Source organism: Leiobunum rupestre, chromosome 4, assembly GCF_980474605.1.
Source record: "Leiobunum rupestre chromosome 4, qqLeiRupe1.1.hap1, whole genome shotgun sequence".
NCBI lineage: Eukaryota > Metazoa > Arthropoda > Arachnida > Opiliones > Sclerosomatidae > Leiobunum > Leiobunum rupestre.
In genome coordinates this window covers 44,049,960-44,075,444 of record NC_143387.1, presented here as the reverse complement: position 1 = coordinate 44,075,444, position 25,485 = coordinate 44,049,960, and the positions used below count along the sequence as shown (strand labels likewise).

General features: G+C 37.0%; 1 protein-coding gene across 2 annotated transcripts; it reads right to left on the bottom strand.

The window, feature by feature from the left end:
* Positions 1 to 2,020: 2,020 nt before the first annotated feature.
* On the bottom strand, positions 2,021 to 23,551 carry Rcd5 (microspherule protein Rcd5). Of its 2 annotated transcripts, XM_090172272.1 has the most exons (14): positions 23,295 to 23,551; positions 23,114 to 23,233; positions 20,833 to 21,251; positions 20,711 to 20,749; positions 15,865 to 15,945; positions 14,323 to 14,432; positions 14,137 to 14,245; positions 6,258 to 6,396; positions 6,105 to 6,180; positions 5,521 to 5,549; positions 4,098 to 4,190; positions 3,937 to 4,019; positions 3,422 to 3,637; positions 2,021 to 2,184 (listed from the first exon to the last, which is right to left on the bottom strand). In XM_090172272.1, the coding sequence occupies exons 2-14, from the start codon at positions 23,190 to 23,192 to the stop codon at positions 2,101 to 2,103; spliced, it is 1,557 nt and encodes a 518-aa protein (XP_090028398.1). In that variant the 5' UTR covers positions 23,193 to 23,233; positions 23,295 to 23,551; the 3' UTR covers positions 2,021 to 2,100. The 2 variants fall into 2 exon arrangements, with proteins under 2 accessions (XP_090028398.1, XP_090028397.1); XM_090172271.1 differs by having other exon boundaries at positions 23,114 to 23,551.
* Positions 23,552 to 25,485: the final 1,934 nt, after the last annotated feature.

Genomic DNA, 25,485 nt, shown 5'->3' with positions numbered 1-25,485 from the left:
TTTACGAAACTCCGGAAAAACAGTTATTAGAGATTCGTCCTCATTGCTAACGTCACGGTCCTCTGGAGGTGCTCCAGTGCAAATAGTGCGAAAAACAATACCTCGAGGCTCATTGTCAAACATACCAGTGGGAAACAAAACTCCCACAAGAGATTCACTTTCTAGAACCACGCTACTTAATGCTGGTGTTGCAACTCCTCAAGCTGGAACTCAAAGATCAGCTTCGCCCATAATTCGAAAAATACCATCTACTGCTCCAATACCCTTTACTGGGATAATCTCAAACATTCCAAGATCTTACGTACCAAGGCCAATTGCCAGACAACAACCCAATAATTTTCGATTAAGGAGCAACACTCTGCAACCCGTTTTACTTCCGCCACAATATGAACAATATATTCCAGTGATTCCAAATGATCAGAGACAAGTAGTAATTGATCCAGCTACTCAAACTGGACCACAAACTTTATATTTTGATGGACAAGACGACTTAGATTTCTTAGGCGGACCAGGAAGCGCAGATTTAGGAAATATATATTATGATCTTACTTCTCAAGGTCAAGTGCAACCAGTTAGACCAGCTTTTGTAATTCCACAAAACGTCATCAGACCATCTATTGGAATTGCACGTCAAACATCCTTACCAAGAACTCAAACATATTTTCCAGCTCAACCTCAAGCTATTTCACCACCAAGATCTCAAACTACCACTCGTTCACAATCACAGATCAGATTACCACCTCCCGTCTCTCCACGTCAAACATCTTTACCAAGACCCCAAACATATGTTCCAGTTCAACCTCAAGCTATTGCACCATCCAGTTTTCAACCTTCTATTCGTCCACAACCATTGATCAGATTACCAACTCTCGTCGCCACACCCCAAACTTCAACAGGAACCGTCATAATCCAACAGAAAGATAGTAGCCCTCTCCACCAGCAATCAAAAATTAATTTAGAAGAAATAGTACAAGAACCAGCTTTTCCAACTTCATTCGAATCTAATCGACAAAACAAACCAACTGCTTCCAGTCCAATTATACAACAAACAGAGAGTACATCATCACTAGAGCAACCCAAGATAGTCACTTTGGCTGAAGATCAGGTTTCGCAGGAAAAGTCTGGAAGTCCCGCAATAGTAGTTGTTCAAGAGAAACAAAGCATTGTTGATTCTAGAGTACTATCCCAAGAAATACAACAATCCCCCATTGTAGAAATACCGCAAGAACAAACACCACTGGTTTCAAAAACAGCCTACATTTCTGAACTTTTAGGAATTCCAGTTCGCAGCTCAGCTGACAGATTATCTCAAGGAAACCCAAGCCCACAAACCAAATCGAATAAGAGCATAAAAGCATAAAAGCATTTTGGGTACAATTATAGTTCATTTCTATTTGGGGAAAAATTGATAAAAATAATATACATTAACGGGTTTGGCATAATTTATAAAAGAAATATTTCTCTTAAAATGTAAAAAAAAAATTATCTGCAAGTTAAATCTTTAAATTATATTTATTAATTTTTTTCTATTCCTTTTGGAAAAACTAAAAACAGAAAATGTAATACTTCAACTTCTCAATAAAATTGTTTAAAGAAATTTTGAGCATTATAAATTTAAGGCACGAGAAATTCATTAAACACCCATAAGAAAAATTAAAACCCATACCCATAGTTGCCATACTATACCCAATTGCAACCTTTAATAGCATATAAGACAGTTATTTACATAAAATTTTAAATTCTACATTAATAATTTTGTGCAAACTGTACTAGAATTTATATGCTTCTAAGAACGCAATTAAGTACATAGTTTGATTATTGGCATGGTAACGTGTAAACATCAAATTGACAATTACCTCCACCATGTTCACAGAGTTTTATTTTGAAAATACTGCTTAATTACTACACATTTCATTAATAGAAAACGGAGGAACTGTAAACAGATTTATTGGAAAGAAAAATGTAAAAACCATTAAAAATTGTAAAAACTGTGTGTACCTATAAATTTAAAACACAGTAATAAAAGTTCACTTATCGTCAAAGTTTATTAACAATATTATGTACAGAATATTTATACCAGAAAACTGTTTACAGAAAATGCTAACTAGATGTTTTGGACACTTCCTGGCGAATGGCATTAACTAGATCTTGGTTGATTAAGAAAATAAATCTCAGACCTGCAAACTATTTAACAAATATTACAAATTTATACTTATGTTACTCATTATTATTGTCACAAGTAAATCAAGCTTTGTGCACCTACAGCTTTAAGTCTAGTCGTATGTTTATGGCTAAAGTTCACATTAGTTAGTCACTATCTTCCACTTGTAAAATTTTTACTGAGAATCATTTTTAAGTTCACCCCAAATTATTATTGGACTTCAATTTATAAGTGTTATTTTTCTTGCTAAAGGCACTTATCTTTTATCTTATTTTCATCTGACACACTTATGAACCAAAATTATAGACTTATGGAACTAGTATTTTAGTTGTGTTTGGAGTCACTTAGAGACACTAACGAACAGCAAAAATCACATTACATAATTCTGCTGTAATTATTTAAACATTTTCATTTCATTGTATTTTATGGCAAATTAGCAATTACAATATTACGTAATTTACAATTTTTTTAAAAGCAGCATATTGAGAAAGGAACCGCCTCTCAAAGAGTTTAAAATGTTTACTACCTCAAAAGCAACGCTTTTTGTAATAGAAGCTATTTTTTATTAAGGCAAAACAACTTAGTCATGTTTAGAACTCAGGCTTAGCTAGATCAGTCATTTGTAGAACTGAATAATTTATAATAAATAATGGCACAATAAGAATTATGAAAATAAGGTAAGAGCTTGCTACTACTTGCAATAGCCAGTAAAATATTTCATCTCAAACATAACTAACGTAAGCTGTGTATATAAAAAATTCAGAGAAATAACCTTAAGAAATCTGGAGAAATAATAGAAATCTAGGGTAATCCACAGAAATATTGAAAATTTCCGAAATATAATATAATATGGTCCCAGAAGAATTCTTCTACTTGTATTAGCACAGTGTGTAAGTAATAACACAAGTGTATAATATTGTTTCATAAGTGTAACACTTCCTATTCTTCACATGCAAAAGTTTTACTGAGAGCTAAACAGACTGCATTACGGGCTTCATCGCCGTTTTGCGTCTGCTTGCTAACACGTCACATGTAACCTTTGACAGCGCCTCGCTAGGGAAGATTTCCTTCTTGTGATGACGCCATTCCGTTACTAGCTCTCAGTAAAATATTCCCCAAAGTGACAAACTTATGGAACAATATTATAGACTTATGGTAATAAACATAGGTGTTAGGAAAATTTAAAAAAAACTAACAAAATGGAGTAATTTCCATCTAGAGCCTACGGTATTTTAAAAGTACTTTATAATAACCCCATACCTCAATAACAGAATTGGTGTTCAATTTGTATTTGCTTTCAGGCAGTACAGGTTTTCCATCAACAAATATAGATCTCTTTCCTTCATTAAATATGAAAAACTCTCCACTACTCTTTAACTTAATAGTCCCTTGTTGTCGAGATATTTTCCATGCTGGTCCTTCCAGTGAAAGGTCAACATCCACTTTGCAAACCTTAGTGTTGCGGCCAATTGTAATCTACAAATTGGTGGCGTTAATAGAATTGTTGAGTTCAAAAATTGTTATAAAGCTTCCTTGATTTTTCGAAAATATTAAGGGTAATTTTTCCATTTTATTTGAAAATCTCCTTGCGTAATACTCCAATTTAGGACCCTGATCCGTAAGCAGAAAGCTACTTACAAATAGGTAGGAAATAAGTAGGTAGAAAACATGCTCTCTAAGCTATGAAACTTGTAAAATTTAAATGTGTATAAGATCATTTTAAAATACTGGCAGCTCACTTCAAAATACAAAACAGCAGAAGATAATCTACTTACTTCTTTTGATCTCATTAAGTATCTCACTAGACGACCTCTTAGTACTGCTAATGTTTGATTGTCAAAATCGGGAGGACTCACACCTAAAAATTATAAATTCAATAAAAATAGATGTCAGAAAAATGGTGTAAAACCAAATAGAATAAAAAAACTAAACTTACCTGTTATGGTGTCAACAAGAACTTGCCACTTAGGAATCTCATTTTCCAGTTTTCGGATCTCCAACTTTGCTTTACGATCAATTACAGCCAGTTCTAATAAGAAAAAAATAAGAGCGCTTATAATAAAAACATACTGATTAATAAAGCATCTGATTTTACAATTTTAAAATATTTTGTTTCAACAAATCTTTACAAAAAAGGATTTGGGGAAAAGGACAGTAAGTTTTTGCATAATATATCAAATTTAACAACTTAAATTTATAGTTAAAGTTAAATTTTATTAAAATGTGAGCCTAACATTTCAACTGCCAATTTCATTTCATACAAACTCACCAAGTGATATCACCACATGCAAAGGGTTTGCTTTTTAATGTTATTCACATTTTTGTCTACATTCAAAAGTACCATTTCTAAATTTTGGATAAAAAATAATAAGTAGTTCTTAAAGTTAAAATACCGAATTATTAAGAGGACCCTGCAAGTTAAGGGTACATTTTTAATGTGTTGCTACTGTGGTGTGGAGCCTGTACTTCTTTCAAGAGGCAAGAATCCCACAAACTGACCCTTTTGTTCCCTCCCCCCTGGCCACACCTCTGAGACTGCTATAGTGGCACTTTTGTGTACTGTAATCGACTTGAGCCCTATCATATTACCAGATCAGTTACATGATAATTTCATAAATTTTGAAAGGAATCTACTTTTATCTCCTGGGGTTTACTCAAAAAAGGGTAATTTTAAGCATAGATACTGTATAGGTGATTTTTACAAAAAGTTTAACCTTTATCGAGTTAAAAAGTGGTTTTTAGTTGTAGAAGTATTATTTTAAAATTTTCAATTCCAAATTGTGTGGGCTAAAAAAAATGGCCATATCATTGGAACAAGGACACAAACCCTAAATTTCTAACAGTTTTTGGATATTTCAATAAGTATAGTGAAATAAAAAGGTTATTTTTTTAAATTTTCAAAATAATCAAAATTTACTAGGTAGCTTAAAAAGCTATTTCCTTATTGCATAGCATACTATCTACAAAAAGAAAAATAAATTATGTATCTACATCAATAAATATGAAAAATACAGAGGGGGTTAGAATTTGTAAAATCCGAAATAGTACGTTGAAAATGTCAAAGTTAATATTTCAGAAAATTGGCAATCTATTTAAGGTTAAAAAAACCAAGAAACAGGTTTTGAGCCAATTTTAATAGGGTAGATGCAAATGTTGATGTAAATTCAATAAATCACCATTTCATCTGGACATTTTCTGAATGGCCTATTGTATCCAATAAACCCAAAAAAAAATCAGAAATGAAGTATTGAAACATTTTACTTGGATAACCTTTATGATGAAATATATTATTTAAAAAAAGGGGCAATTGTAGCTTCACAAAAAAATTATTCCAATAGATTATAAAAATTAAAATTTACCATGTTCTAAAGCTTCATCTTTGGCATCCCTGTAATTTGAAAAAATCCAAAAAATGCTTTAAATACTAGAGCTGGAAGACAAGTAACTATTTAAAAAAGTTGTATGGATTTATAGAGGTGCAAAAAAGAAAACCTAACTAAAATATTTTACAATATATTAGATAAATGTTGAAAATGTAATAGTACATTATATTTATATACAATATGTTCCATTTCAGCCAGTGAAGGGAAAGTATATTGTATAATCATGCTTCAAAACTATTTTTTAGTTTTCTAATCTATGCTTATTCGAAAGCCTTTCAAAATATCTGTAACGCCAGCAATCTTCTCGAGCTTCTGCCGGGAGTGGGTAAGCGCTTTGTTACAAAACTGTAAACCTCAACTGGAAAGCTCTTTTTTAATCTAAGGTACAAGGTCTATATTATCTTTGCTACAACTCAACTAATAAAATGAAGCTACATCAAGTGAGAAGCACATTGTTAAACAATACCAAACAATGAGATTTTTTAAGTATCATCATCAAATTAATTACTGAAGCTTAGCAGATAAAAGTATAAACAATGCCACCAAATAGTCTAACATACTGCAGTTCCGAGTCTTCCAACATATCTTCGGCATCAGAGAAATTTGAAAGTTGATCCCCCTTAGGAAGTGGTTGCACTAAAATAAAAGGCACATAACTATTCTGAAAGCCAGCTCTGTCGCAAATCACACAGTTATTTTTATAAAACACAGACCTATTTGATCTGGTAACAAATGGTACTGCTTCATTAATGTCCAATGAGAATACAGAGATTTAGGAGTTCTAGTTGCTAAAAATATCTCAGGATGTTTCACAAGCAGATCTTGAAATGTGTCAGTTGTTGGTTGGCTAGTCTATTGAAGAATATTTAGTATAGTTGTAGCAGTGGTATTTACAATTATTTTGGAGTACTCTAACAAATACTGCTTATTGATATTCTAAGACAGAACATGAAATTTTAAGTGAGCAAAGGGACATATTTCTTGACTAATTTAAGAAAATAAGGCATTGCATTAATGCAGTCAAACAATCAAGTGCTTTCGTTGTGAAACCCTTACCCCTTTGAAATTTTGCACTTACGTCTTAATTGAATTGCTTTTGAAATAACAACTAGAATACCGAATTAGTCTGAAAACCAAACGAGCTCCAAATTGTTGTAAATCAAAATTATAGTGAAAATAATAATACACTGTTTTCATTGTTGGCTGGTTTAAACCACAATGGTTTAAATCATGGTTTAAACAAAGTGATTTTAAAAAAACAATGGTTTTCTAATAAGGTTTTTTAATTAACTAAAAATTATTCCAAAACGTTTGCACATTTTCTTACCAAAGTTATTACATTTCTAAATCATTTACAAGGTGACAACAGTTCCTATATTTTCAATACCTTCCTATAAATTCCTTAGGTTTTCTCATGTAGTATATAACCCGAAAACATTCCGTCATCGTACCCTTCTTCATCCTATATTTCACTTTATTTTAGCTACCGATTTTCATTATTTGCCTTTAACCCTTACCAAAAAATAAGTTGGATTTTAGTTGGTATACACATTTTAGTTGACGTTAAGTTGGTTTTAAGTAGGCTCTAGTGGTCCGAATATTTCAATAAACTAGTTAAAAGGGGTAATAAGTTGTAATTAAGTTGTTATTAAGTTTATGGTAAAATACTTTTTTCTTTAAGTTGGTAATTAGTTGGTTTTTAGTGGTCAGAAAATTACATATTTGTAAATTGGTTTTAAGTAGGTTTTAAATTGGTATTCAGTTGGTTATAAGTTGGTATTTGTTCCAAATACTAACTTAAAGTATTTCCTAGACCACTTATTTTTTGATAAGTGAATTCACTTGAAAATTTCCTATTATTTCTATAAAATTTTAGAGGCATTTTCCTGGTCACCCTGCGTTTATAAAAAATCAATAATGAAACTGAACTGAAACTTCGTTCTGGTGAGACTTGTAAAAAACGATACCAAAACTAAAACTTTGTTCTGGTCACGAGAGGCTTGTAATAATACTCATATTAATTTTCAGTTGATTTGTAATATGTATGCATGGATAAACAAAAGTGAAAATTAGCTTAAAAGTATAATAAAGCAGTGTTTAAAAAAAACCTGATTTCCCTTACCAAAAAATAAGTTGGATTTTAGTTGGTATTCACATTTTAGTTGACATTAAGTTGGTTTTAAGTAGGCTCAAGTGGTCAGCATATTTTAATAAACTAGTTTAAGAGCTAATAAGTTGTTATTAAGTTGGCTGGAAAATACTTCTTTTTTTAAGTTTGTAATTAGTTGGTTTTTAGTAGTCAGAAAATTACATATTTTTAAGTTGGTTTCAAGTTGGCCTTAAGTTGGCTCCATTAAGTGAAATTGAGTTGGTTTTAAGTTAGTATTTAGTTGGCATTTGTTCCAAATACCAACTTAAAACCAAGTTTAAGTAGTTCTTAGACAACTTATTTTTTGGTAAGGGTACTCTTTCGGATAATTTATGAAAGTACAGTTTTGTTTTATTAGCTAACCAATATTGAAGCAGCAGGCTACATCAATACCGCATTTCATTTTTATTGACACTAAAAATACTTTTTATCAGGAGCAAAATGATTCACTCCTAACTCAAATGCTGATTTTTAGCAATAGTTAATAGGTAAAATAAGAGGTGATAAAAACAATATGGCACACGCCATAATAGCAGCCTCACTCCTGCCCTTTAATTATTATCGTAATTGTGGGCTCTGTGGTCGCTGAGAAATCACGGGCCCAAATATACCCCCTTCCCAAGGGCCCATACAGGGAACGCGTCTGAGAGAGTTTTTCATACCCCATTTCATATTTGTCACCTCAGTAGTTTTTGAGAAATTGTTGGAAAGTAGGCGGATAAATCAAACATGATTGCTAGTAACAGGTCTATTATTATTTATTCCATTTAAGTAAAAGTTTAAAATATCATACATTCCCTTACCAAAAAAATAAGTTGGTTTTTAGTTGGTATTTAGTTGGTTTTCACATTTAAGTTGGTTTTAAGTTGGTTTTTAGTTGGTATTTAGTAGGTTTTCACATTTAAGTTGGTTTTAAGTTGGTTTTAAGTAGGTTCAAGTTGCCAGCATATTTTAATAAACTATTTAAAGAGGTAATAAGTTGTTTTTAAGTTGGCTGGAAAATACTCATTTTTTGAAGTTGGTTTTAAGTTGGCTTTAAGTGGTCAGATAATTACTTATAATTTTTAAGTAGGTTATAAGTTGGCTTTAAGTGGTCTTTATTAAGAGGTCTTTTTAAGTAAGTTTTAAGTTGGTTTTAAGTGGTCTTTATTAAGAAAGCTTTTAGTTGGTTTTAAGTTGGTGTAAAGTGGTTTTTAAGTAGGTTTTTAGTTGGTATTTAGTTGGCATTTGTTCCAAATACCAACTTAAAACCAACTTAAAAAGTTACAAGACCACTTATTTTTTGGTAAGGGTTATTTACATGTTGAATTAGTAGTGACCACTTAGGCCTATGTTATACATATTAGATACTTGGGGCCTAAAAGTAACTTTTGCATTCCCTTCCATAAACTGCAACCTAATACCTCTTCGTGGTGGAGGGGTGACCTTTCATGCTAGCCAACTAAGGCTCTGTGAGGTATCGTGCTGAGGACCGAGTGGTACCAGGGAAGCGAAATTACGGTATCGTTTAACGATCCATTCGAGGCACCCGGTGACACCCCATTGTATTTTACCCTTCCGCCCGGACAGAGAATTAAGGGCGGTGACCTTTTACTTTCCTCTTTTATGAATTCCAATAGAAAAAAACAAAAAACCATCTGCCAAGGGTCTCTCTTTGACAGCACCCGGCTCTAACCAGGGGAAGGGTGTATCTCAGGATACTACCCTCTCTTCAACAAGTTCAGGTCGAGGGTTAGTCTCGGAAGATACCGAGCCCATGTTGCTAGGGTCTACCCAGAATTTGGTGCAAGGGTCTACAGTAGACAATACCCAGACTAAAGGAAGCAGGGTAAGTGCTTCTAAGGCTCGCAATCGCAAGCGGAGCGAGCGCCGAAAGATTTAAGAAGTTGGCAGAAGACCCTGTAAAGGGCAACTCCTCTTCAAATAAGAGATTAAGAGAGTCAGACCATGACTCGCCAAGCTTCCAAAAACTGGCTGCTAAGAGGTCTAAATATCAGACTTTCAGTGAAGTTGTCGGTTCGATGAGGATGGCCATCATAAAAGATGGCTTTCCCTCGAACTGTCTAACTGAACAGGAAATGGGAACCCTTCAGCGTGGAGGTCTGGAGAGGATAGATAGGATACCCTCGGGTAACCCTCTTCCTCGATTCTGGAAATTCCAGCTAAATGGGGGTGCCTTAATCTACTTGTGTAAGGATCACTTCACAGGTAATTGGTTAAGTCAGGAGTTCAACCTGAACGCACAGGTTATCCAGGGAACGAGGCTTTTGGTCAAAAAAGCCAGTGACCTGCCGAAACCTTTCAAGGTTGCTCTCTGAACATGGGACGTCTGGACAAAGGACCCTAAAGTCCTTCTGAGGCATCTTCAGACTTTCAACAGTGCATTAAACACAAACTGTTGGAAGATGTTGGGCAAAACAGAAGAACTGACTTCCATCTGTTGGATCTTTCAAACGGATGGTGAGTCGGTCGACAGGATTTGTTGCCGAGACAGGTCTGGATAGGTGTATCTTTAAGATATTTGTTGCAGAAGGTGTAGTTAATCCTACACCTGTGGCTGAATCCGAGTCTAACGACTCTGTTATTTCAGGTCCAGAGGACTTAGAGCCTATGTTAGGTGACAACTCGGAAGAGGACACGCTAACAGAGGACATCAGAGACCTCTGCATATCAGACGGTGAAGAGGTCCAAGGCATGGTGGCTCAGCCAGATGGAGCAAAAGTGGAGGAGACTGGTGGAACTAACCTAACCAGCAGGAGTGGTGTGGACTCCACACTCACCACTGGGGGGGCGGCAACACTAGTCAACCTCCAAACTAGGCTCGTCGCAAGAGCATTAAGGTGGTGCAAATAAATCTTCACCACTGCAACGCAGCCTCCGCTGTACTTTGTCGGAGGCTTGCTAAGGAGCAAATTGATGTTGCTCTAATTCAGAAACCCTGGATTGCCAAGAGGAGGATCCTTGGTCTTAATAGTGCAGGTAATGTCTATTATGACTATAACTCCGTTTCACCTAGAGCTTGTGTATTGGTAGGCAAGGACATTCATGCCCTTCCGCTCTAAATGTTTAACTCCAGGGACAATGCAGTGGTCAAAATAATTTCCTCCTTTAGTGATGGGAATGATGAACTCACACTGGCATCTGCTTACTTCCCTTTTTTTTAATAATAATAATCAGCTAGGCTAATACCCAAGGACCACCTTATTATTATTATTGAAAGGGGGCGGGGAGGCATGAATGCCCAACCATGCACTTCGAACTTAGGTCCATTGTGCACCCCTGACCTATGACTTAGAAAAGTCCTATCTTCGGCACAAATATCGAGCCTAATTGGTTAACCACTGCGAGCGGTCGGGAAGAAACTCATAATCGGATGTGATGCGAACGCTCACCATGTACCAAACTTCATATTCTCAATGAGAACAATGAACCATCCCTTACCAAAAAATAAGTGGTCTAGGAAATACTTTAAGTTGGTATTTGAGACAAATACCAACTTAAAACCAACTAAATACCAACTTAAAACCTACTTAAAGCCAACTTACAAATAATATGTCATTTTCTGACCACTAAAAACCAACTAAATACCAACTTAAAGAAAAAGGCATTTTCCCACCAACTCAAAGAAAAAGGCATTTTCCCACCAACTTAAAGAAAAAGGCATTTTCCCACCAACTCAAAGAAAAAGGCATTTTCCCACCAACTTAAAGAAAAAGGCATTTTCCCACCAACTTAAAACCAACTTATTACCAACTTAACTAGTTTACTGAAATATGCTGACCACTTAAAACCAACTTAATATCAACTTAAATGTGAATACCAACTAAAAACCAACTTATTTTTTGGTAAGGGCAACTTTTGTTACTCATAACAGAAGTGAGGTCATTGATCTCACGCTGTGCACAGATAATGTTGCAGCACTAATTTCTGACTCGCAGGTGTCTAGTAAACCGTCATTGTCGGATCACAGACACATTTGCTATACAGTCAGGATGAAGCTGGTTCAGGTTAATACCGAACTTCTGGGCCGTATAGTAATCGCAGCTACAGAGTACATGTGAGGCAGTTTCCTCCTCAGCTAGACAAGCTCTGCAAATCGGGTAAAATGTCTGTTTAGAGGGCAATGGCCTGTAAGTAAGCCAATAACCGAGTGTCAGTGCCACCAATACTGGTGACCTTAGAGTCCGGAAAGTGTACATCTAACATATGTGTCAAAGTGGCCTTACCAGACGTGGAAAAACTACAATCTTTCAACCTAATGATGTAAAGATGCTTAGTATTTTCGTGTGCCTAAATTTCGTTAATTTGGCCGTACTGGGAACATCTGCTATGTTCTCACAGAAGTTCCTCCACAAAGCCTTCTTAGCATCACGGATAGCCTTGTGATAGGTGGTAGGGTGCGTTTATAGGCATCCCAATCACACCCCTTTTTTGCCCTATTAAAGAGCCTCAGAGTTTCTTTTCGCAGCCTGCCAATCTCTTAGCTTAGGTCGGATAATAGATCAAGCGGGATTTAAATCCAGAATGGAGGATAAGCTCTCACAGTAGTTGACCAAACTGGCCAACCCCCTTGAAGGGGAGGGGGAGAGCATCGTCGTACACTAGGTATGCCGATGCCATAGTATCCACCCCACCACCGTCCGTGGACGAAATAATGAGTTTTACCGTGGCAATATCCCTAGAAGTGTACATTGAGAGCGGAATGAATGCCCTTGCGTATCGGTGCACAAGCCCTGGGTGTCGGTTGTCCGTGCTACGAACAAAAAGTATCTTAAAGAAACCCCTGTCCAAGCCGGTTTCAGCTCTTATGACCCGCTTCTTGATGGCCTTGACCGACTCTCCATCCATCTGAAAAATCTAGCGGATGGCAGTCAGAACCTCAGACTTGTTGACGATCTTAAAGCATTGCGTATTAGGCGCGCTGTTGAAAGTCTTAAGTCTGCGTAGAAGGACGTTAGCGTCCCTCGTGTACACATCTTTGGTTCGGAAGGCGACCTTGAATTGTTTCGGCAGGTCTGTTACCTTCATTACTGAAAGTAATGACCCCCCTGGAACCAACTCCTTCTGGTCAAACTCCTTCCCCAACCATTCTGAAGTATACACATCCTTACACAGGTAGTGGACTGTGCCTCCTTCCAGCTTGAAATTCCAGAATCGAGGTAGAGGGTCACCTGAGGGTATCCCATCTATCTTCTCCAGAATCCCTTGCTGGATGGTGCACATCTCTTCTTTAGAGATGGTCTTCATGGGATATCCATCAATAGCAATGGCCATCTTTGTGGAACTTAAGGTCTCACTATAGGTCTGGTCATGGACCTTAGACCTTTTGGAGACCTGAGAATCCGGAGTTTCATTCCCCCTTGGTCTCTTACCTTGCAGAGGAGGGGGGGGCGTCTTCCTCATCGGAGACCTCCTCCTTTGCTTTTCTCGGCGGCGTCGATTTCGCCTAGGTTTTTATTTAGGGAAGTTTCCCCATCGATCCCTTTCTTCGCCAGCTAGGCCGGGTTTGGTTTGGGGAAAGTCCGATGTCTTAGCCAAGAAGTGAGCAGAGGCTGGGTTCTTTGGTCTTGAACATGCCATTCCTATTCCCTCTAGTATAGTGCGTGGCCTTATCTCTAAGCTTTGGCTTGAGATGGATGGCCAAAGGCAGGCTAGAGAGTTTATCCCGGGGCCCCTCTAGGCAGAGAGCTAAGGAATTGCTCTTGCTCTCCAAATCTAATATTAGGTTGGTAGTTGGCCTACTAACAGGTCACAGTCTTCTTAACAGACATCTTTACTTGACTGGAATCAATGATGATCCAATCTGTAGGGCATGTCAGGTTGAGGAGGAAACCGCCTAACATGTGCTTTGTAGGTGCGATTATTACGCGGCCCAAAGATTTGAGCATATGGTGGCCAAGAGGATTCTCCGTTTTGTGTCGGATATCGGACTCTTTAAGTCATAAGGTTAGGGGTTGCACAATGTACCACAGGTCGAAGTGCGCGAATGGGCATGTTTTTAGCTCTTCTCCCCTTTCATTAATAAAAAAAACTTTTGCATTTGTGGGACATCAAAACCCCCTTTGATTAATAACAACGTTGCTGCTTTGGCATGATTAGATAGAGGGAACTAATACCAACAACGAATCAATAAAATTTTTATCAAGTGGCGTTGATGAGTAATCAACTTTTAATGGAGTCCCTTTCGGAGCTAGTGCCGTGGTGTATTCACCACCATCACCGATAACGTCAAGAGTGAAAATAACAGCCTCAATCCCTCTACAACTAGATAGGTGAGGCTAAAAAAAGCTAAAAGAGTTATCTTTTTAGTCCAAGAGTAATAAGCGAATAAGTTCTTCCTACACACAAATATAACAATTTGGTTTACTTAATATATTTCTTTCTATTGGCAAGTTGGGGACTAACAACCACATAGTGGATGAATAAGTGAAATACAGACTTACAGACATAATACTGCTTAAAATTTTCTCTTCCTCTGCACTGTATAGGGCTTTACTTTGAACTTGAGCGATACCATCAGGATGTAGTTGTTTTATAGCTGATAGAGCCACCCTGGATTTTTATTTGGAAAACCAAGTTATTTTTACAAACCCCAAATAATTTTATTTACAATGTCCAAAATAAATTACTTTGAAATAGCCTGGTCGTAAAGTAGAGCATACCACCTTTCTTGGATCTCTTGCAAAGTAAATCGACACGAAAACTTAACACCTCGATGAACTGCTTCCAAATCATTTGTCTAATATGTAATGATATCAAAATTTAAAAACTGTTTAATAATTCTTTTAGTAACAATACCATGCGAAGTAATATTTTTTTTTAATGTTGTATAGATTCCATTTCTTTCAATGTTTTTTTTCCCCAACTAAAATGAGTATAGAGTTTTAGGGCTAACCAATGAAAACTGTAAACAAGAAAATAGACAACTTTTGATGGGTTGCGTACTCCTAGTGTGGGGTGCTGTGATGTTGCTCCTAATCTAAGCTTATCGGGATTATAAAGCTTATCAGAATTTCTTAAATTTTTGAAGGAAAACAATATAGGGTTAATTGAGTTTAGTTGAAATTACTCCTAAAATAAAAATAGCACCCTCTTAAGAATTGGTAGTTTGGTACCATTAATATGGTCACTTTATCCAACACAACTACGAAATCAAATTTAATTCAATTTAACTCTGTTACTGATCACACTTACTGCCAAAATGTGGAACAAGTGTGATAGGGGGTTGGGTAATTGTGAAAACGTGAAATCCTTGACCAATCACAATGAAATGACATATATGGTGTCCCAATAAAGCTATATTTATTCGTAGCTATAAAATAAAATCTTTTTAAACTAAAGTATGCAGATGCTTATATAGCTAGCTAAAGCTTAACCTTTCCTTTTTTAATAAATTTACATCAAGAAAATTTTAAAAAGTTGTCTAATAAACCATAAATTATTTAACCAAAATTTAACTGATCACACTTACCCCACAATTCAAATTTAGAAAGTTTTTCCAGATTAAATTTTGAAAACCTCAAATTAATAGCAAAAAGTTCCAAAACTTTTCTTTTGAGCATAAAATCTCTAAACACAAGTAGAAGAGTATAACGTTTTTTCAACTAAAAGTTTTAAAAACTAAATTTAATTTAAATTAATATTGAAAATATACAAAATGTGTATAGTTAAGTATATTTCAATATCCATTCATCAAATATTTTATTCTAATAATATTTGGGGAAATAATAGGAGGTGATCACACTTACCTCCATTGACCATAATTCTTCTATTTTCCAAAAATAATGTTCAGTATTTTGAATAAATTAACTTTAACTTTTAAATTTCTATTTAATTTTATAGTAATATATTTGCGAATTTATGATATGAAAAGTAATTTCAAAATAAGGCAAAACATTTCTATGGTAAACGACATCGCACTTAATATTTTTGGGGGAAATAGTTTTCTACGGATTTATTCAAATTAAAATTGTTGTTAAGCCTGGTCAAAGCTGGTCAAAGGACCAAACTTGTCCATTGCCAATTTTCCCTAGCTCCTATAGTTAGCATAGTCTTTTTGTTAAAAAAATAACAGTATATTGGTTCGAGTTGTAGTCTTGATATTTTAAAGAAATAAGATTTTTTGTTTGGGCATGATCATAAAAGATATGATAAATTGTAAACTCACTCACCCTTTGAACTGATAAAATAAGAGCTAAATCATCTGAAGGTTTCCATCGTCCTAAATCTTTTGTCAAAACTGATTGTGCAGTCTGTAAGAAAATAATAATTCAATACTTTCTTGTTGTATCTTTATTTGGAGTAAATACAACTCATTTTTATACTATACCAAACTATTTATTAATATTTTATCACACACTTTTTACATAACAAAAGTGCGAGGTAGAAATCAGGTCCTCTCTCTTGAGAACTGACTACTGGCGCCGTCTATACAAATATACAACACTACCTTTTTCTTTTTGTTTTGTTTTATAGTTTACAAGTCCATTAAAATGCGTGGTTTCATGGTTCTGTTGGAACGACGTAATTGAGTACTCGCTTGGGGTGTTTGGGTAGTGGTAACATCCTGAACTGAAACATTTGAATCTAGCTGACCAGATGGTAAAGGTTCCGAAGAATGGTTGTTACTATTCTCTCGAACGTCTGATTCGTTTCCATTTGTGATGGTCGTATCCGAATTCAATTCACAGTGACGTGTCGGTTCTTCAAGCGGTGTACGAGGGCGTATCTGATCACGGTGACGTCGAATACTACCATTTGGTGTTTGGATATCAAACATGGTGTTTCCACGATTTGCTGATATTTCTCCGCGAAACCATTTGTGCCCTTGACCGAAATTTCGGGCGAAAACAGTGTCACCTACGTGGAATTTTGACTGTGACATTTCATTGCCAGATGGTTTAATTTGTTCCCTTGGCTTTGGCTTAATAAGATCCAAACGGCTTCTAAAAGGGTAAATCAACATCATGTCGGCCGGAGATAGTCCATTTGGCGTTACGGGAGTTCGTCGATAGTTTAGAAGTGCACGACTGAGTTGCGTTCATAGATCGTCTGTATGTAGCTTCGCTATACCCATTTTCATGGTGCGGACTGCTCGTTCTGCAAGCCCGTTGGAAGCTGGGTGGTACGGAGCCGTAAATATTAGCGTTACCCCATTCTTCTTTAGGAATTGAACAGTTTCGATACTCGTAAATGGCGTACCATTGTCCGATACTACCGTTTGCGGTATTCCAAATCTAGCGAATAACTCCCGGAGCTCGATAACAGTTGACGTGGCTGTGGCTCAATGGACAACAATTGCTTCGATCCAGTTGGAATAGGAGCCTGCGACAATTAGAACCATTTTTCCGTTGACTGGTCCGGCGCAATCCATGTGAATCTTCTCCCACGGAGCCTTAGCTTTGGGCCACGGAGAATAAACATTGGCTGGAGGCATTGGTTCGTATTGTTGGCAGCTTTCGCAAGTTTGTACCCAATGTTCTATATTCTTGTCAATCAGTGGCCACCACATTTTCTGTCTAGCGAGTTCTTTCATTCTTGTCATACCTTGGTGCGTGCTGTGCAATTCTTCCAGCAGCTTTCCTTGGAGTGTGCGTGGTACAATTATTCTCGATCCCCATAATAATACACCATGCATGACAGAAATTTCACCACGTTTCATCCAAAAATAACGAATATCTTCCAGCTGTGTAGGTTGTTTCTTTGGCCACCCCGTTTTAACATACGTCAGTACTTGATGAAGTAAAGGGTCTTTATCCGTTTCTATGCGAATCGTGTATGCTGTGACTATAGGACTGTCGTCCAAAGATTGAAAAGGTAAAACGAGTTCTTCCGGGATTGGAGGGTCATCATCGAGAGTCTGCAAAGGTAAACGGCTTAACGCGTCCGCATTACCATTGTGTTTGCCTTTGCGATATTTTACTGTTTAAGTATACGCCGCGAGAGTCAATGCCCAGCATTGTATTCTTGACGCTGCGGTTCATGGTATTTGCTTTTTCTCCGATAATAATGAGACTAAGGGTTGATGGTCAGTTAAGAGTGTAAACGATCGCCCGAGAAGATAATCGCGAAACTTGGCTACTCCGAAAATCAAGGAAAGTGCTTCTTTTTCCAACTGAGAATAATTCTTCTCCGCTGGTGTTAAGGTCCTGGACGCAAATGCAATAGGACGGTCGGGTCCATCAGTACCTGGATGTGACAAAACTGCACCCAGTCCATAAGGAGAGGCATCACAAGCTAATATAAGCTCTTTGTTTTGGTCATAGTGGACTAGTAACGAAGAAGCCTTTAGTTTCTTTAGCCGTCTGGAAAGCTAATTGTTGTTCACTGTCCCAACTCCAGGGAGTGTCTTTCTGAAGCAGTTTGTACATGGGCGCGAGTAAAGTAGCTTGATTAGGAACAAATTTACCATAGTAAGAGAAAAGACCGATAAATGATCACAGCTGTTCCACCGAAGTAGGAGCGGGTGCCTTCATGATAGCATCCATTTTAGATTGAAGCGGGTGAAGGCCTTCGCTGTCAATCCTGTGTCCCAAGTGTTCGATTGAGTCTTTGAAAAATTGGCATTTATCCAATCGCAATCATAGTCCTGCTTCGTTCAGTCTTCGTAGGATTTCTCTCAAATTTGTAAGGTGTTCGTCGTCGTTCGGTCCCGTGACCACAATGTCGTCTTTGAAATTCGCGCTACAGGGTACTCCCTTAATAAGTTCTTCCAACGCTCTTTGGAATATCGCCGGTGACGAAGAGATTCCAAAGGGTAGTCGTGTGTAACGAAACAGACCTTTGTGGGTATTTATTACCACAATGTTCTTCGAATCTTCGTCCAATTCTAATTGGTTGAATGAGTCTTTTAAATCCAATTAAGAAAACTTCTTTCCCCCAGCTAGTTTCGCGAATATATCATCCACTTTCGGTATTGGATATAATGCCGTATCCAAGTTTGGGTTTACGGTAATTTTATAGTCACCGCAAATACGGACTTCCTTACCTCCTTTCTTCAAAATTTTCACCGTAGGCGTTGCATATTCAGAATGTTGAACTGGTTCAAGGACCCCTGAGGCACGCAATCTGTCCAATTCTTGCTCGACTAATTCTCTTAGCGCGTAAGGAACCGGTCTTGCAGCGAGGAACTTTGGCGTTGCGTTTTCCTTACGATCAAGGTGTGCCTTGAAATGCTTGAGTCGACCAAGTTCATGTTTGAAGAGGTCCGGGAATGCATTCAAAATTGTTGCTAGTCTTGTATCTTGCTGCTGGGCTGAGATGTTAGAGGTTTTGCTATCCAAAACGTTCACCGAATTCAAGATTTGTAACTTTGAATAAATCCAATTTCTACCGCAAATATTTGGGCATTCTTCTGGTGAAACTAGCAAGTCTAACTCTTCAGATTTGCCTTGGTACGTAACCAATACCTTCGTCACTTTGAGGCCTTCGACTCGGTGACCAGTGAATGATTTTAAATTCAATTCCACCGGTTGTAAATTACAATCGGGTAGGTTAAAGTTACTCCATTTACTCCATGAGATTAGAGTGTAAGCTGCGCCTGTGTCAAGCTCCAGATTAAATGGTATTCCATTAATCAGAATGTCTAATACCACTGGTTTTGGTGCAGGTGGCATTGAACGTAAATGAAACAACGTATACTCGGAACTTAGTGAGTGTACTGTTCCACGTGGTTTAGTAGCTTGATCGGGGCTATTTTTAGCTCGTAATTGATCCGTGAAACATTTCTTCGCTAAATGACCAATTAGTTTACATTTCCCGCATTGAGTAGAAATGAAAGGGCAGTTTGAAGGAATGTAATCTTCCACATCTAGAACATTCTTGGGTAGCACGATTCTTAGCATTTCGATTATTTTCAGTACTTGACTTCGAACATGATTTCTTATTACCTTTCTGCGATTGGTTATTAAATTGTTTCTGCCGACCCTTTGGCTTAGCTGACGTTGATACTGCGTTAACATGAACGTGTGGTCCCTTAGTACCTGATTGGACGGTCACAGATTGAGCATGTTGCGAAGCCGCTTCAATCGACTTGGCCAAAGCGATAGCCTGGTCGAAAGATATTGACGTGGTTTCTTCAAAAAATCGTTCTTGAATCCGCTTGTCCCTTACTCCAATGACCAGTTGATCACGAAGCTCTGTCCAAAAATCTGTCGAAGTTGCATGTGGCTACCAGTCTTCGCAAGCGCGCAATATATGTAGAAAGAGGTTCGTTGGGTTCTTGGTGAGCAGCATGGAATTTCTAACTCTCCACAATTTCCGAAGGTTTAGGACAAAAGTGGGCGTTTAAAGCATCAATTATGTCTTTATACGTCTTATTCGATGAGTCGGGTGTGTCTGGCGCTAGGAAATCGTGTAGTAAATTAAAAATGTGTGGTCCAGCTGACGTTAAAAATATTGACTTTTGCTTATTCGCATCGACAATGTCGTTTGCAAGAAAATATTGAGTCAAGCGTAGGCATAATGAACTTAGTAGCGTAGTAAAGCAAACAAAAGAACGGCCTCGTAAAGCGGTAATCCTTAAGCCTTGGCTCTCAACGAGGGGAATGTTTAACCGCAACGAAAAACAGCTATAACTTACAAAAATAGCGTGAATTCGTTTCAAAATCTGTCGCCAATTGTTGTATCTTTATTTGGAGTAAATACAACTCATTTTTATACTATACCAAACTATTTATTAATATTTTATCACACACTTATTACATAACAAAAGCGCTGGTACTGCCGTTACCGAACTGCCAGCTTGTATTTATGCGAGGTAGAAATCAGGTCCTCTCTCTTGAGAACTGACTACTGGCGCCGTCTATACAACATTTCTGAATATGCCAAATATATGAAAGTTCTCAAAAAGCCCTGAAATGATTTCCTAACTTCAAAATATTGAAGCATGCAGCGTCATTTTGGGTGGTATTTAAAAAAGTATGATAAATCTTAGTAAGCCACAGATATTTAAAAAAAGTAATATTTAAATATAAATTTTTATTGCAATTTTATTTTGGTGGTTTCAAGAGTACTTACCTTGCTTTTCTTAAGTCTTTTAGGAGTGGACTTGGAAGGCTAAAGGTAAATGAAAAAATATATGAAGCACACTTTAAAAGTTTAAATGTACAAGAATTGAATTGGTGAAAAGGCTATCTTACCTTCTTTTTCTCTGCAATTGCTGGAGTTGGAGCTTCCTTAACCAAATTATCTATACCTGTACTTAAAGTACCAGTACTATTTGGAAACAGATCTACAGTATTTCCACCAACCCCCACCATGCTTCCAGGAAGGCCACTTCTGCTGTTACTTCCAAGGCCACCACTTGCACCACTACCACTGCTACCTCGAGCAGTTTTAAAAAAGCTACTTTCAACCAATTCATCATCAAATTTTTTTCTTTTAATAGACCGAGATGAGCTCCTTCTCTTTTGTAGTAAATCCATGTTCGTTACACTTTGGTTTGAGAGCACCAAACCAGTCGCTTGAGGCAAACCAGCTCCAGCAAAGCTGCCACTTAAAGTAATGTTTCCAGATCCCCCACTTTTAATAGCACCCATCGTTACACTTGGCGAAGAGTCTGAAATAAATATACTAATTTATTATGTGTACTATTTTACTTTCAGTGGCGTCACTAGGGTGTTTTAGGTGGCGCTTTTGCCACCTGTAAAATTTCCGAAAAGCGCCTCCTTAAATTCAGAATTTTTCCAAAGTTTCAAAAGTTTCTTGGGCATCAAAAATTTAATTCTTCCTAGTCGGCCTCAAATTCCTCAATGTTTTAGCTTTACAAACCATTTTGGGAGCCCCCCCTCCCCCATATCACTCAATGGGACGCCCCTGACCAGTGTTTATGGCTTAAGCGCCACCAGTTTTGAAATGCTGGCGACACCACTGTTTACAATGTACAGGCTTTTTAGTTATTATCTAAAAAATATTTTTCCAATAACACACCTACGAGAAGTATTATTTCAATTATTTTTAATACCAGAAATTTCTGATGGTGTGTCATCTCCTAAACTAAATATTGTTAAGTGATCAGAACAAATGGCTGGTTAAATTAAATGTTTTAAACATCTTCAAATACAGCCTGTGTCATCCTACATATATAGAAGAGATAAGGGTACACTAGCCCTGATAGTGAAAATGTCAAATACGATACATCCATCAAAACAATGTGTTCCAGACAAAAATCTGTTTCCTATTAACAGATTAATCAAGCTTCATATAAGTATAATTTATTTAATTTAAAATTCCTTCAGAGCACAATGATTTAATTAGATTTTGCTGTTACATGGTTAGCCCCACCGACTAATAAACCTTGTGAAATTCAATGAGTACTTAACCTTAGTGTTTTCCCCATTTGGTCCTGGAGAAAATGTAAGGAATTATATTACAATTTTTTGTATTTTGTTACCATCATGCTAGAGAGGATTGGGGTATAAAGTAGTGTTTGTACAGGGTCTAAATTAATTCAAGGTCGGGGTTAAGCTATCCCCGAAAAAAATAGTTTGGATCAGGTAAGGCCACCGCCAAAAAAATATACTGGCTTATTTATACCTAAAAGATCAAAATAATTTCGTGGAAAAAGTTTTTTAGTAAAATAAATGACCAAATAAAAAATTCTACAGTATTTAAATATTTACATAATAGGCTCGTTTATAATTCCAAACTTTCTGAAATTAAACTCCGAAACGCAACACCCCCAACTTTATTTTTTATCTTCGGTAGGGGTTGGGGTTGGGGAAAAATGTCAGGGTTTTCAGGGTCAGGGTCCCATACGAACATTAGTATAAAGTGGTTTTTCATAAGCACTGAAATCAAAATGAGTCAATTATCTACTAGCTCCTTAAATTTCACATGGTTTCAAAACAGACCTTGTTTCAACCTTTTTTTATCAAGCTGCATTATCCAACATTCCAGTAACACAATCATCTTTTCTCCACAATTTGGCCTAACATTGTGCAAAAATATTTATCATCTGTTTTGAAGGGATTGTACTTGACCAGGTAAAAAATCTTGAGGTTATCATGTTAACATTTTGATTTTAAGATATTCAATAATTGATTAACAAAAAAGAAACTTTCTGCGGGTGCCCCTGAACGTATGAAATGTTAAAATATAAGACACCCAAGTAAGTACCAACACCACGAAGATTCACTATTAAACGATGCTAGTAAGCAAAACTATTAACAAATAAATGATCAGAGCTACATCATTACTAATTTCTTCCTTTGTGTCCAAGAAAAAAGTTGCTTGATGAACCATTTTCCATACCAGCAAAGTCATTGTTTTGCAACTAATATAAACCGATAGTTTATACTACCAAAGCTAAGGTGCAGCCTGATAAATAAAATGGTTTTTGATTTTAAATTGCTCTAGGGCCTGGGCCAGTATTTGTTAAAATCTATAATGGAGATTATAAATACAGAAAAGGTATTATACCTGGGGTATGTCCAGTACTCGTTTCACTTGTACATGTATCTTGGGAGCTGTCAGTACATGTGGTTAAAGTGGATGCCATATTATCGTGGTAAAATCAAACTACTAATTCAGTACCTATAACTAACATTAGAAAATTTACCAATATTTTACATAGGAAATATAATTGCATGTGGTAACTGACAACATAATCGCTATTGGATGAAACCCCTGCTCAAATGCTGCATCTTTCTGTTCTTTCATAGGAATTTGAAAATTTTAAACTATCCAAGTTAGTAGACGCGACGATAAATCACGTAAGTCGTACCATAGATTCGAAATAGCTGCCTCGCGTGTTAGGTGGTTTCTTTTCGCCTGTTCTCGTAACCCTAAAACGTTATTAGGATAATTACGCGCACCATAAACCATGGACCAAGAATTTAAGGGGACTCGCTTTCCCAATATTTTGACACGGTAAGCTTGGCCTAAATCGGAACTCGGAAGGCTAACTGAGGTACCAGTGCTTCCACTTCAAAAAAATTATTTTACCCAGACATAAGCTGAAAAATACCCACTTTTACCCTGCTTTTACCCCATAGAAATCTCATAGGTAACTAGAATGCTGCCGTATAACTGGCAAATGGTCCAAACGCCGTAGCAGATGAAGCCAGATCTCAGCCAAAAAGAGCTTAAAGAGTGGTTCTGCCAAGAATTTAAGGTCACCAGAGAGAATGACGTCACCTAGCTCCGCGATAGTAGCGGAACCAAGGAGGATTATTATCCTCCTTGGCGGAACCACTCTACGGCTGAAGGTTCAAAACGAACTGGCGACAAGCTCGGCCGTAGGCGGCAGCATTCTAATTACCTATGAGATTTCTATGTTTTACCCAATAAAAAATTCAAAAATACCCTTAAAATTCCCACAAGAATCAAACAATAAAATACCCACTTTTACCCATTTTAAATTTAAAAATACCCTGAAAATTCCCATAAAAAACAACGATTTAAAAAATGTAGTTTAATTATACAGTTTTTTCTTTAATTTTTACAAAGAAAAAGACAGTAATTTTAATGGTAGGTATGCAATTCACTTACTAAGGGTCGAAAACAATATTTTTGTCTGCTCCAATCATAGATATAAGAAATGTAGGTCTAGATAAATTTCGGGGCGTCTAAGCAAAGATAATATAACTACGTACCCTAGATTCGAAATCTCGGCGTTTCTCGATAACCCGTTTTCTCGTGAGGCTTTTACTGAGTTCGCGCCGGAAGTCGGAAAAATCGGGCTCCATAGCAGGATGAGAAATAAGGAATTTCAATAGATAAGCCAAAATTATATTACTCCCCTTTAGTTTTCTTTCGTTTAGAAACATTTTTAGAGCTACTAGGCATGATCCATTATTGTTTTAAAACAATATAACGCAAAAATATCTGGTATCTTGAAAACCGCAAGTCAAAAACCACGGCGTAATTTTCACTAAAACTTTACGTTTTAACTATATGTCGGTAGCCCTGCCAGCTCCATGGAGGCAGTTTTTTTCCGAGGGGTCCGTCAATTCGATGAATCGTGTACGAGATTCCAAATCAAGGAATCTGGAATCAAGATTCTTGATTCTGCTAAGATTCTAGATTCTAGCCAGGTTCCGTGATTCCGCCATGATTCCTTAATATTCCGTGATTCCACTCTGGATTTTTTTATTCTTATTTGATTCCGTTATTCTTGTTCAGTTCCGTGATTCTTGTTCGGCTACACACTTGTAGAAGGTTCCTTGATTCATCTATTCGCAACCAAAACCAATCTAGCTGTTCGAATATTATAGAAAAGGCGGTGTGACTAGACAAATGACCAGTTAAAAATTGTCTAGGTCAGTTTAAAAATTAAATCGAAGGTGGTCAATTGAGGGGTCAGTGGTTCACTAGCCCACTTAATAAAAGGGTGTTTGATACTCCAGCCCGAAAATCGAGTCGCAGGTGACTTTTCATTCCCTACGTCATAATTTCGCACCGGAAATTGTAATAATTCGAAGGCCGGTGTGGCCTTTAATTCAACTTGGCCTACGGATACATATTATGGATTAGCTCGGGTATTTCAGAGCACGGGGTCGAAGGCTAAGTCGATGGTCATTACCACTCACTGGTTCACTTTAAAAAGTTCCTTATTGCCCACTCTGTAAAGGGCTTACTTTATTTTCCATCTGCTTGAGATTCAAACCTCACCCTTCAAAGTTCCAAATTCGAGCCAACGCCGGGAGTAGTGGCTCACTCCTCTAATCCCAAGCGTCCGGGAGGCAGAGTTTGTGGATGGCCGTGTGAGGACGACCACCAATCCCCCAACATGTGGTCGGCTTACTTCCGCCACTGGTGTCCCCACCCTTGTTTCCACGTATCCCCCGTTG